The following is a 14,778-nucleotide window of genomic DNA, read 5'->3' as shown; positions in this document are numbered from 1 at the left end:
CTTTAGCATACTTTATTGGATTTAAATTAGCTGTCTTCTATTTCTTAAAAACACCGTTCCATCCCGTCATTTTCACGTCTTTCTTCGTAACCTTGACCTCAACCTTGACCTTACGACCCCCCTGCAAGAGTGGGGAAGGCTGGTACATTTGCACATTCGTTTCCTACTGCGCAACCGCGCGCACTGAATTCTGTCAACATGGCTGGGTTTGCAACTGGAGATTCGAAAGTGGATACTTTATTGCAGCAGTGGTTTGACTGGGACAAGGTATGTAATGAGATATTGCTGTTTGCAGTTATGGACAAACGGATTTTGTCATCTGTCTGTTTGTAGAAGTAATTATTAGACTCCCAGTCCCAGTGTATTCATGGATTAGAGCCATTGTTCAAAACCATATATGATGCAATGAATGTGGTGTGAATATAAATGGCAAGTTTATTTTGTCAGACTTTACGGGTCCCAGGTTCAGTGCCAGGTAATTTTGTTTTTTAAGAAAAATGATTCAGGGGAAATAAATGTTTAAAATTCTGGTACAAAAACAAGGTGAGACACATCATACAGAAAGAAAGTAAACATTTTTATGAAGGAAAATAAAAAAAATAGATTCTGAAACTATGAATTTTTCCCCAGTTTGTTTTGATTGTATTGATAACTGTTCAGGCATTAAAAGTGAAGATAATCATAATGATATTGTGTAACAAAAAGTCTATGTTTATTTTACGAAGATAATGATTTTTGTGCAACAAAGAAGTCTATTTCCACCTCCATAGAATGTCATCCAAAAAGAAAACAAAACACAGCTGAAGATAGCATGTCTTTTGTCAGGTTATAACTGTTGAAGAAACTAAAACAGGCCATTTTTTTTTTTTTTTAAATAATAAATGAATAAATAAAAATCACAATATCCGGGCTATGTAGACGAGCTTATGAAATGATGTTGATACAAAGAATTAAGAAGCAGAGAAGGAAAACTGGGCATACTTTATGAAGAAGGCATTCATAGAAAAAGGATTTATAATTGTGTGGTTGTGCCAGGGTGTAGGGTATGAAAATGGATTTACTTCTGAACTTTAAAATAGACTGATTGCTTCGTACAAATAGAACTGGCATTCACAAATGGAATGCAAAGAAAAATATAGTTGGTTCTTTTCATTCAAAAGTATATTCCAAACAGAAAAATTTGATATTATTATTATATCAAACAAGGAGCACAAAACGAACCTAGCCAGATTTAGACTGAGAACACTTGGCTTTAATGCCAATAAAAGATGGTTTCAAACTAGCACATCAGCAGTCTCCCTGTCCAATGTGTAACTCAACTTTTGAGAATGAAAACCATTTTGTGTTTCATTATTAGTCTTAACTCTTATTATATTATTTGTAATAAATGTATGCTTTTTGAGAAAGATGTGTTGTGGTAAAAAGAGAAGATATGATAATGTTGCTTAGGTCTAATGATGAAGATACCATAAAATCATTGTCCAAAAATATTTCTGAAGCATGGGATTTTTGAAAGAAAATGATTTATAAACAGTAGTTCAGATGCCCAAATATGAAAATAAAACAAAACAATCTAAGAATCTTACAAAATTACGTTGTGACTGTTATTATCCACTCTCAGAAGAAGAAAAAAAAACTATTACACTTACAGGAGATGTCATTGGATGATGATTTGATACATATGCTTGAATGTGTATATGTGTATGTAAGAATGTTCATTCATTATGGCATTGATCTTTAGATCAGAACACTGTGTGTGTGTTTGTGTGTGTATGTATGTGTATAATTGTTGTTTTTCACAACAGCAGGTTCTTCAGATTGCATAGGTTCTACTTAACACAATAAGTGGAGTGATGGCCTAGTGGTAATGTGTCTTCCTAGGATGCAAGAGAAACTGAGCGCGCTGGTTCAAATCATGGCTCAGCCGCCGATATTTTCTCCCCCTCCACTAGACCTAGTCATTCGGATGAGACGATAAACCGAGGTCCCCTGTGCAGCATGCACTTAGCACATATAAAAGAACCCACGGCAACAAAAGAGTTGTTCCTGGCAAAATTCTGTAGAAAAATCCACTTCGATAGGAAAAACATATAAAACTGCATGCAGGAAAAAATATATATAAAATGGGTGGCGCTGTAGTATAACGACTCGCTCTCAGCCCAAATTTCACACAGAGAAATCTGTTGTGATAAAAAGAAATATAAATAATATTAAGTGGAATGTGAAATAGTGTGATATTGCAATATTCCTTTGTAGAATGAAGCCACTCGGAAGGAGATCAAGGCATTGGCAGAAAAGAATGATGTCAAGGAACTGGGGAAAAGACTTGGCAACAGAATGGAGTTTGGCACTGCAGGTATGGGTGTTGTATCATCTGTATTTTTTCTATTATGACCATGATGAAGATGACGGGGTTGGGGTACACTAACCAAATGGTTAAATAATTAGACTTTAATTCTGAGGGTTATAATATTATTATTATACCTCAGCTAGATCTACTGCATCAATACTTCTGATACAGCAGTAACACACCAGAGTGACTTCCCTTGTTACTGCTGCCATGTAGCGGTAAACATCAACAAAGCCAACGTCCATAACAAAGCCCTAAACTTCCCCTTATGCAGCAGGTGTGGCAAACTGAATCACTGGAAGTGGAACCCAGAACAAAAACTAGTTCCATACTTTGCCAAGATACAGAATGTAGAAGGAAAACCAATTTATTCAGCATCGTTCCATCACACATCAGCAACATGAAATTAACGCTAGCCAAGCTGGTGACGATGAAGATGACCTACCTGATAAAATGGATAATCTATATTTTTCTTCTATTGATGACAAAATGGCCTACAACAGAACATATTTTTTTGTGGATATGCAGATGGCCCTTTGGAAGTATTCCCTGTCTATACTTAAAGTGGACACTTGAGCACAAGAAAACACACTTTCTCTGTGCATATACAAACATATCTTTTGTGAAAAGATATTTGGATAAAGAAGGCTATCCACAAGCGGGCACTACCAGAGTGAACTGCACCATCCTCACAGCATACAATGGGACAATCAGTCCAAAGTATGACTGTATCAAAACTTTTATGTGAACATGAGAAGATAAGGCTTGACGCAGAATTCTGTATCACAGATGTATCTGAACCAGCTATTCTTGGACTGACAGACAGCCTAAAACTGAAACTCATCACTGTCAACTGTCCTACCACCACACTGCCTAACAAGCCAGCTTTACCTCCAATCAATGGTCATGAAGATCTCAAACGGCTGTATCCTGACATATTTCAAGGCATTAATGATTTCAAAGTGGAATGCCATATCACCCTGCAAGACAATGCACAACCTGTCATGTAAACCTTGAGAAATTACCAAGTTCAGCTTGTTCCAGAAATCAAAGAAGAGCTATACAAGAAATGGAGAAAATGGATGTCATCACATCTGTCACAGAGGTGACTGACTGTGTGAACTCCTGAGCCTTAAACAGAAAGTTTAGCAGAACACTCAGAACATGCCTTGACCCCAAAGATCTGAATAAAAACATCAAGAGAACATACCATAAGATGCCTGTTGTTGAGGAGGCAAGCAACAAACTCAGTGGTGCAGCAATATTCAGTATACTAGATGCCAGACATAGATATTGGTCCATCAGGCTTGGTGAATCATCCGGCAAGTTGACTATGTTCAACAGCCCATGTGGTTGATATGCTTCAAGCAACAACCTTTAGGGTTCAGTGTCTCTCAAGAAAGTGGGTGAGATCCTCAAGCAATGTCCATGAACAATTGGTATCACTCTATGGCAAAGATGAGAAAAACCATGACTTCAACCTGCATGGCAAAGATGGGAAAAACTATGACTTCAACCTGCATCATCTCACTGAAGTGGCAAAAAGCAAAGGACTTGTCTTTAATCCTGATAAAAACACTACATAGAAATGAAGCAAATCAAAATTTCTGGCATGATGTATGACGCTGATGGAGTACGTACATCTAGATCCAGAAAAATGTGCGGAAATAAAGAATTTGCCAAACCGAGAACTATCACTGAGCTCCAGCAATTTATTGATATAATTCAGTACCTGGCTCCAACAGTCATACAAGTAGATGCATCTCAGTTTGGAAAATCTGAAAAAAAATTAAAAAGATACCTTTGCCCAATTCCAACAGTCTGAAAAAAATATAAAAAATACCTTTGCTAAGTCTCAACATTCAAGAGAAGACGTGATGCTCACTGGGCCACTCTACCCACAATATATAATCTAGAATGCCAACAATAGGTCATCCATGCATGCCACCAAAAGAGTCTTTATACCTAAAGAACAACTAACAGCCTAACCAAGCCCTGGACACTCTATAAAGATGTGAGTTCAAGTTGAAATCTAAACAATTTTAAACATTCAAAATGACGTAAACAATGTTGAAAATGGACTATCATCATCTAAGGGGAATAGAAACAAGCTATCCGAGTATATTGAATGGTTCATTGTAGATTTTTCCCTTAACCTTTTTATGACAACAACAGTGACAAAAAAATAAAACGGCAAAGAATTCCATCATTAAACAGATATGTTCAATACAAACTTCCTAACATGTCTACAGACTATGTAAATGTTACTCTTTGACCAGTGTAACAATGTGAAGTATTCAGGGCCATTGTCAGCACAACCAGTAAGAGGTTAACCAAGTTCTGTTGGTTTTTTTTTTTTTTTTGTCTTTTCTTTTTAAAAAAAAAAAGAAAAAAAAAGTGTGTTGACTGTGTGCAAGGACTCCGGGCCAAGATGGGAGCAGGTTATTCCATGATGAACGACCTCACCATTGTACAGACTGCACAGGTACAGTGTGGGTGGATTTGACTTGCATGTTTAGTCATTTATTTATATACTTAATCTTACATTTATTTTGGTATACTATGTACCTTAAGCCAGTTAATCTTACATTTATTTTGGTATACAATGTTCCTGAAGCCAGTTAAAGGCATTTTTGTTTCTCCCCCCCACCCCACCACTTTTAAAAAAAAATTTTCTATAAGGCAGTTAACTGATTTATTTGTTTGAAACTGATTTTGTTATTTTTTTTAATATAGGTAAGTATATATCTGTAGGGTTTGTTTGTTTTTTTGGCGGGGGGGGGGAGAAGCTTTGCAGGGCAGTGGTGTGCACATGTCTTTGTAAACATCTCTTAAGAACAAATTCCATCGAAATTTTAATGCATTGACGAATCCCTGGCAATCTAAGGTAATGTTATACAGAACTTTCAAAGCAGCTAACGATTTGTCATATTTTGCAATTGCTTTCTTCACCTTTCATGTCTTCTGTTCCGGGGAAAGGGGGCGTGGGGGGGGGGGGGTGTGGGGGGGGGGGCATATGCTTCATTCTGTGTCCACTGCCGCATTCACTTAACTCAAGCTCACATGACAGGCAGACTCGCACACAAGGTTTGGTATCTGACTTCACTCCAACCCAGGGATAAACAACAGGACAAATTAAAGACACTCCTTTAATTTTGTTAAGCAAGTCAAAGAAAAATAAACAAGCATGTCCATATTTTTCCTCCAGTGATAAATCATATCAGTAGTTCATACTCGGGATACGCAGTCACAAATGTTCCATTCTGCCTTGCACTTTCAAATTAGGCTTTAACAGTGTTCATGAATCTTCACATTTAAAATTCCATTTGTTTCTTTGCATGATTGTGTTGTCATTTGGTACATCCAATACTTGTGGGGTGTCTTATCAGCTGAATAACTTTGTCCAAAAATGGGTGCTGAGTGGAGTGATGCCCAAGAGGTAACGCGTCCGCCTAGGAAGCGAGAGAATCACAGCTTAGCCGCCGATATTTTATCCCCCTCCACTAGACCTTGAGCGGTGGTCTGGACGCTAGTCATTCGGATGAGATGATAAACCGAGGTCCCGTGTGCAGCATGCACTTAGCGCACGTAAAAGAACCCACGGCAACAAAAGAGCTGTTCCTGGCAAAATTCTGTAGAAAAATCCACTTCGATAGGAAAAACAAATAAAACTGCACGCAGGAAAAAATACAAAAAAATGGGTGGCGCTATAGTGTAGCCACGTGCTGTCCCAGGGGAGAGCAGCCCGAATTTCACACACAGAAATCTGTTGTGATAAAAACAAATACAAATACAAGTTACTTCAAAATCAGCTTTCCTAAAGCTGGACAGCACCAACATAAAGGACTTACATTCTCTCTCAGAATATCAAGTGTCCCATGACACAGACCCCAAGGTGTCCACCAGGTCACTCCTATGACGTACACTACAGTGCACCCAGAGTGGAATGACATAATTTTGGTGCACCTTACTATGCATCAGTTCATGAACACATATTGACCTCAGCACCAGAAGCAGGTGCGCCACTAGCCTTTCTCCACAGTTCCAAGTTCAGACCTTACTACAGTCAAGCTGTACAAAAAAATCTTCCCCCCTCATGCAGACAGCACATCAACCAAAACTCTGTGACATTTTGTGTACATATCATAATTTTTGTTAGTGTTGCTTTCATCATTGTCAGACTCATTCTGTCTTTGGTAAGCTCATATTATGGTCTCACATATGGATTTAGAATAACACTTTCTTTGTATGTGTTTGTATATATATATATATATATATATATATATATATATGTGTGTGTGTGTGTGTGTGTGTGTGTGTATTTGCTCATGTGCATGTATGTTTGTTTGACAGGGCCTGATACAATATGTATTGAAGGCTAACCCGAAAGTGAAAGAGAAAGGCATTGTGGTTGGTTTTGATGGACGATACAACAGTGACAAGTAGGCATAATAATTGTTGTTATTGTACTTGTGTGTGTGCATGTTTGTGTGTGTGTTGTGGGAGGTGCTGAATGTGGGAATGTGTGTGTGTGTGTGTAATGTGATAGCTGGTGAATGTACATGGGTGTATGTGCAGATGTGACTGTTTGCATATAAGTAAGTGTGTACATATGTATATTGGTGTCTCTTTGTGAGTATTAGCATGGGTAATCCCGCTGAGTGATGCTTAATGTTATTGTATGTGAACGTATGTTGTTTGTTGTTTTATGTTGTTGTTTTTTTGTTTTGGTTTTTTTAGAGGGTGTGGGGGGTTATGCCTGATCAGTGTGTTGGGTTATGCAAAATTTCAGGCCTCTGCTCTCTCTTTTTTCTTTCTTTTTTTTCCAGCAGATGTGTTGTAGCATGTATGGATCTGTCCACACTCTGATACTTCCTTGAAACTGAAACTGATATTGTACATGTTTGAGAAAGTTGTGGTTGAATTTTTCTGTTTTCTGAATTTACGCTGTTTTGGTAATTGCTTTCATAAGGGTTTGTGTGAGTGCATGTATGTATGTGTGTGTGTGGTGTGTGCTTGTTTGTGAATGTGTTAGTATGTGTGTTTGTGTATGTGCATGTTTATGCATAAGCTGATTTTTTCCATAGTAGATGGTGCACTGATGATTTTATGTTTTACTTCTGAATATAAATCAATTTTATATTGTTCCAGTATCATAAGTATATCTGTTGGCATTGTGTGTTCACATGTGTTTGCATGTGTGTGAATGTGTACATATGTGAGGATGTTTTTATTTCAAGACTCTACTGGTTTATTGTCTGTTCCAAAGGAAGACAGGGAGCTGTGGTTTTGTAGCATGAACACTGCTCCCTTGCCCTAAAAGTGCAGGCATTTAGAGATATCTATGTTCAATCTGCGGTCTTTCAACTATGTTCTTTTGAATTGCTTGCTAAGATCTATTTTTAACCCATTGGTGCTTTCAGGTGTGTTTGCTTTGAATTGTGTTTGAAGTGGCCACATGTGAATTTTTTTTTTTTTTTTTTTTTTTTTTTAGGTTTGCCCGGACTTTCTTGCCACATGTGAAATTGTCATGGCACATAATGTTTACAAACAAAAACAAAACAACAAAGAAAGAGAAGAAATTTAGCATGACCATCATGATACCTTTAAAACTGGTTAGTGTTTCAGAGTGAACTAAAATGAAGTGAAAGGTTTTAGAATCTTTTTTTTTTTTTTTTTCATCAAACTATTTTAGTTACACTTATTTTAAATGCAGTTGGCTGTGGGCTTTCCAAACAAATGCACTGTGAGAAAAAGACTGGCAACGCGCACACATTCACAAACACATGTGCACACACTTATGCATGGCATACAAGCACCCACAGTCACTCTGTCTTACTAAAACACCCAAAACACACACACTCACATGTAAGCAAGCATACAGATGAGTGCATGATGCATATAATGATACATACATACTATCACTCTCTGTCACTCAGAATGAACACACACACACACACACACACACACACACACACACACACACACACACACACATTTTTTTCCATTACATATTATGTGTATGTATGTATGCATAGAATGTATATAGAGAGATAGATACGGATATATATATAGATACATAATGATACATGTATTTGAGCATGTATATGTATTGCATTCACAAACGTTATAGAAAGTTGTAATTAATTTAACATTTTTTATTGTTGCTGGAAGAGCATTTTATACAGTTTAACTGAGAGGCAGATCAGGTGAGAATGCTGAAAATACATGTAAAAGAAAATATCACTCTTATGATATGATAACCATGTTGAAAAAGACATACTGCCATATTGGCACAAACCTGATAAATAGTTGAAATATTATGTATTGAATCAGATGAGCTTAAAATTGAAAAAGCCAAATGACCATATTCTTTTTTCTTTTAGATTGGTTTAATCAAACATTTTCTGTGTTTTTTTTTGTTGTTTTTTTGTTTTTGTTTTTTTTTACTGTATTTTTGTTGTTGCTGTTGTTGTTGGTTTTTTGGTTTGTTGAGTGTTTTTTTGTTTTTTGTTTTTTTGTTTTGTTTTGTTGAGTGGTTTTCTTTTTGTTTTGTTTTTTTAATAGATTGGGGGAGTGGGGATAAATGTGGGGGGTTGGGGGGGGGGGCTGAGGGGGGGATGTGAACTATAGGAATTTCTGTGTTTCACCAGGTGGGCAAAGATCTCGGCAGCGGTGTGTATTGCCAATGGAATTCCCGTCTATCTCTTCTCCAAAGTCTGTCCGACGCCTTATGTGGTGAGACCTGCCCATCAGTTTGTTTTTAATTTTAGACAGTGTTGCTGGACATGTTATCTTTTCTTTTACTCTCTTTGTTTCTGCCTTTATCCATTTCCTCTGGTGCGTGACATCATGGTGCTAAAACATTAATAGTTTTGATAGTTCTTTGTGGACTGCTCATGCTGGGATTGTGACAGAGTGAACCCAGATGTGGCTGTGTTTGGGAGGTTTGCTGTGAGTGATATTGGGGTATTGCCACTGAAACTGGAAGAGGGACAGCTTTTAAAAGGTAATACTAAAAAGCTAAAACAAACAACAACAAAAAAGAGGAGGAAAGAAAAATCCCTGTGGGTGTGTGTTCAGATCATTGGAGCTGCCATTCAAAGCACTTGGCCTGCTAGCACTTGACCTGCATAGCAGCTGTGATATGAAGCACTGACATGACATACATACATGACACTGTTAAAGCAGTTCAAGGGACGTGGCTTGAATTTGTCGTTGCTGTGGAAGCAAAGTTTTATACACATGCACAGATATTCGTTCACACACACATCCACACACATGCACATACACACACACACACACACACACACACACACATATCATCTGTCTAAAAACACTTAGTGAATAGACGTTAAATTGAAGAAGAAAACACACATATCATGTATGTATGCTCACAGTGTGCACACATATGCACACATGATGGCAGGCACACACATACACACACACACACACATACACACACAGGCAAACACACAGAGACACACGCATACAGAGGCGCGTGCACACGCACACACAAACACACACACACACACAGGACACACACACACACACACACACACCACACCACACCACACACACACGTACACACAGGTAACCAATCCCAGGTTAAGACCTATTTTCTATTCAACTATTATCAAGAGTCAAATGGTCCACACTGTTGATATATGTGTGCCCGCCCAGACTGAGAACCAAGATTTAAAAAAAAAAAAAAAAAAAAGCCCAGATTAGTTTGACCTAGTTATAAAATTGGTCCTAGGTTTAGGTCAAGTCCTGGTGATCAGAATTAAGGAGAAAGAACAGCATGACGAAAGAAATAATTATCAACAGAACAGTATCTTTTCGTTTGACAAATTTGTCTTTTGTTTCTCTGTTAACGTGTTTGCTGTCTGTCTGTCTGTCTCTTTCTCTTACTCATTATGTGTGTGTGTGTGTGTGTTTCTCTTTTAATCTCTCTATCCCCATTCTTCTTTAGCTATGCAGTAGTGTAACTGTTGATTTACTTTTCATGTATCCAAGATTTGTAATGTATATGCTGGTTTAGTGCATTGACTTTTTTCCCTTTTAAGGGCTGGATTAAAAAAAAATTTTTTTAAACATTGTCCTACTCTGTTATGCTTTGAAAATAGAATTTAGTCAACTCAGTTTTCTCTCTATCTCCCCCTCTCTCTGTTACTCCTATAATCTGTCCCCAAGTCTATCTTTGTATGTGTTTCTCTCTCTCTCTCTCTCTCTCTCTCTCTCTCTCTCTCTCTCTCTCTCTCTCTCTCTCTCTCTCTCTTAATTTCATTTTTCCATACTACATCAACAGTATGAATAGATCGCTTAACATCAGCAGTAATTATCATTTTTGCAAAAATATCAACAGTTTTCGTGACAGAAATTGAATTGTGTAAAAAAAGATAATGTAAAAAAAAAAAAAAGAAAAGATAGATAAAAAACAGAGCAAACATAAATTTTCGTCAGGTATCAGTGTGTATTTGAGCTTCCATACATTTTTTTCTGTGTGTATGTTTGAATGCATACACATTCAGGTTTGCAGTGATTTGACATGTTTTGCCTGATGACCAGTTAATTCAATTAACTTTCTCCATTCTGATGCATCACTGTTTTATGTGGGACGTTAAATCCTCTCTCTCTCTGGAGGTATAAGTTAACACTGTCGTTTGTGACTGTGCATGCGCAGGTATTGTCATATTGTTTTTTGATGTGTTTTCTTACAGAGCTTCAACAGAATTTAAAGAATTTAATGTGGTCAGTGTTTTATTGAAGCGGTAACTTGGTCCAACAGCCTCTCTCTTTACACACACACACACACACACACACACACACACACACGGCACACCACACACACACACACACACACACACACACGCACACCACCACACACACACACACACTCTCATACACGCGCGCACACACACACACACACACACACACACACACATGGATATAATTCTATACATGTATTTTCAGCCATTCTGTATCAGACATTATGGGGCAGCATGTGGAGTGATGGTGACAGCCAGTCACAACCCGAAACAAGACAACGGTTACAAGGTTGGTTGCTGACCCATTTTTTCTCTTATCTTTTCCCCCTGACTTTCTAGTCATGTAGTCATTTATCTGGGAGGTAAAGGCTTGGTCAGGTAAATGGAGTGAATAAGCTCATGGGGAAGAGGTGGGAAGGGTGAAGGGTGGGAGTGTGGATGTTTTAGGTGACAGCAAGTGTTAGGCAACAAGACTAGACAGTGAACCAGCTTTGGATGAAGTCTTGAAACACCTCAAGTTCAAGAGAATTTGCAGCACCTCAAGCTCAAGAGAATTTGGCTGGGGAAAATGCATATTTTTTCGCAGCTTATGTGCTCATGGCACAAGGGATGCTGCACCAAAGCTCATCTTGCAGGTAGCATAGCTAGTCAGGGGGAGGAAGGTTACAAGATGCCAGGCTTGTGGGAAGACATCTGGTCATGTCAGTGGACGCTATGCTGAGAGCCTTGATTCTGTGGTGAACGGAATTGCTTGTGTGGTCAGTCAACTGAGACTTGGTCTTACTCTTAATGCTGCGCTGTTTTATCAGCAGTTCCAGTTTTATCTGTCTATTCTGTGCATGCATGTGTGTCAGTATGTTTGTCACCATGTGTGTCTGGGGTTGTGGGGTGTTTCATTGGTTACTGGTGTATGTTTTTGTTTGTGTGTGTGTGTGTGTCTCGTAGGCAGAGGGAGGGAGAAAGAGATCAGTTTACCAAGTCATGGTATGTAGGCATGGTAAACTTAACAATGGCATTTTCTTGGCTGATGCAGGAGGTATGGAAACTGTTAGATATTGATAAGACCTTAAAAAGTTTTAAAAGTTTTAAATGTTCTGTGAAATGATTTGATTCTCTGTGTGAATGTGTGTGTTTTTTGTGTGTGTGTGCTTGCATGTGTATGCGTTTGTGCATATTGTTCAGAATCCATTGTTTTGACATTATTGCTTTTTTTTTTCAGGTGTACTGGGAGAATGGAGCACAGGTTGTGTTGTTTTCTTTATTTTCTGTGATAAAACACTGATGCATACAGTGACACATAGACATCTTTTAATGTACATAATAAATGCATTCACTTACCCATACATAGATACAACATACAATCATTCATTCATTGATACAGACATACATATACATTACACACACATGCACGCGCGGAAGCACGCGCGCGCGCGCGCACACACACACACAGATGCCCTGCACACATGCATTCATTAATGACATGCAGACAGATGTATTATACATTAATAAATATATTCCAGTATATGATCATTTTGATAACGTCATATTTTAATTTATCTCACATATACTTTGAGCACATGATCTTTGATGCATGAATCACTATTGTTTTACTATAGACATGTTACAGATATACTTCATACAGCCTTCATATAGAGGATCAGGTATCAGTCGTATTTCATAATTATGGTCCGCCAATACAGTAATGAAACAAAGTGATGATTATTTCATATTGTGCTGCATCAAAAGTAACGGCCATGGCATAATGTCTGATCTCATTTTATCTATTCAATCCTAAACTTAAAATGAAAGTCATCACTCATCCAAATTAATTTTTCATTTCATTTGTTGATATAGCCAGCAGGGTAATGTTGCGTATTGCTGACATCCCTACAGATTTTCTTGTCGGTTCATAGAAACATAATTCTGTTTGTCAGCGTTACTCATTGTCATTGGTAACACAAAGTCATCATTATGTTGCAGATAATTTCGCCTGTAGACAAAGGAATCTCCAAGTCCATCCAGGACAATCTGAAACCATTGGAATCATCCTGGGATATCTCTGTTGTTGAAGGCCATCCACTTTGCAAAGACCCTTACAAGGATGCTCTTAAATACTATAATGCAGCTCTTGATCCTGTATGCTATCATAGGTTGGTGTTTTTGCTGAACATGTCTTCATCTTTTCTTCAGGGGTTTTTTTTTTTCATACACCTAATCAGTTGGTAATGGATGAGGAGGGTCTGGGCATGGACTTAAACTGTAACTGTGTAAGCTCCTTGAGGAGTCTGGGCCTGTAGCAACACATTACCAGCTGCCGGGGTACTTGGCTATCATCATCCCTTAGTTGGATATGTATCAACTGGACATTGGAGCAATGGTCAGTAGTCCAATAAATGACTTTGTCTTACAACAGACAATGAGTGATAGTGACACACTTGCAGTACAGACAATATGGGATCTCATATGGATAATTTTGTGCGTTTATTGATCATACAGTTATCCATCTCCGATCCCTATAGACTGTACTTCAAGTCTGTAGTTATTGACCATTAAGGTGTCCATCTGAGCACCTCAAGAAATTCCCTTGACAATTAATTTGGTTTTCTTCGGTTGTCTAAAAGTGATATTTTGTATTGGATTGATTATGTTTTTAATGTCTCCAGAGAAGAGAACTGACAATACAGTGGGGCAAGTTGTCTATCCTAGATGCTTTGAAAGTTGTGCTTTGAGTTTGCACTTTATCAAAATTATTTTTTATATGATGCGCTAAGGAGCTGGTGCTGTGATGAATTTGTACTTATCGTCAATAAATTTTATCTGAGATGCTTAGAAACCTATGCTGTGAGTTCATACTTATTGATGATAAATTAACCTTAGATGATTAGAAACTTGTGCTATGATATATTTATTATGAATTTTATCCTAGATGCTGAGAAACTGTGCTTTGAGTGTGTACTTATTGGTGATAACCCAGTGAGTTTGGTTTATAAATTATCCAGGCTTCTGCTCATCTCTCTCTCTCTCTCTCTCTCTCTCTCTCTCTCTCTCTATCTATCTATCTTTTTAGGCCAGATACAGATATATAGCATATTTGGATCAGTGCACACTGTGATGCCACCTTGAAACTGAAAATAGATTGATCCTGGATGGTTAGAAACTGTTGAGAGTTCATACGTATTGATGATGAAATGATCCCAGATGCTCAAAAACTGTGCTGAGTTCATGCTCATTGATGTAAACTCATCCCAGATACCTAAAAACTGTTCTGAATTCATACTTATAAATGATCAACTCATCCCAGAGGCTTAAAAACTGTGATAAATTCATACCTATTTATGATAAACTCATCCCAGGTGCTTAGAAACTGTGGTGACTTCATAAGGTGCAGGGTGTCATGCTTGCTTGCATCACTTGTTTTGACAAGAATGTTTGTGTGTGGCAGAGAGGACAATGCCAAGAGCAGTTTGCGTGTGGTGTACACAGCCATGCATGGTGTGGGTTACCCTTACGTTCAGGCAGCCTTCAAAGCCTTCAGCCTTCAGCAGCCTGTACCTGTGGAGGAACAGGTAACATCAGTTGTGGAACAGCTGCGGCTTTCGTTGTAGCCATATTTAAAGAGACGAAAAAGTAGACCAGAATATAAAGTTCTGTACAGTA

At 38.0% G+C, this 14,778-nt stretch overlaps 1 protein-coding gene across 1 annotated transcript in view; it reads left to right on the top strand.

Moving 5' to 3' along the window:
* The first annotated feature begins 135 nt into the window (after positions 1–135).
* The window catches only part of LOC143299049 (phosphopentomutase-like), a 31,118-nt gene continuing 16,475 nt past the window's right edge, over positions 136–14,778 (top strand). The window contains exons 1-9 of the mRNA XM_076612141.1: positions 136–267; positions 2,257–2,356; positions 4,768–4,835; positions 6,704–6,792; positions 9,004–9,088; positions 11,327–11,410; positions 12,341–12,364; positions 13,102–13,271; positions 14,564–14,687. Of these exons, the coding sequence (XP_076468256.1) occupies positions 199–267; positions 2,257–2,356; positions 4,768–4,835; positions 6,704–6,792; positions 9,004–9,088; positions 11,327–11,410; positions 12,341–12,364; positions 13,102–13,271; positions 14,564–14,687 (813 nt within the window). The 5' untranslated portion in view covers positions 136–198. The remainder of the gene's footprint in view (positions 268–2,256; positions 2,357–4,767; positions 4,836–6,703; positions 6,793–9,003; positions 9,089–11,326; positions 11,411–12,340; positions 12,365–13,101; positions 13,272–14,563; positions 14,688–14,778) is intronic.

The sequence above is a fragment of the Babylonia areolata genome, chromosome 24 (genome assembly GCF_041734735.1).
Source record: "Babylonia areolata isolate BAREFJ2019XMU chromosome 24, ASM4173473v1, whole genome shotgun sequence".
Classification (NCBI taxonomy): Eukaryota; Metazoa; Mollusca; class Gastropoda; order Neogastropoda; family Buccinidae; genus Babylonia; species Babylonia areolata.
The sequence above is the reverse complement of the archived record's forward strand: the minus strand, read 5'-3'. Positions and strand labels throughout refer to the sequence as shown.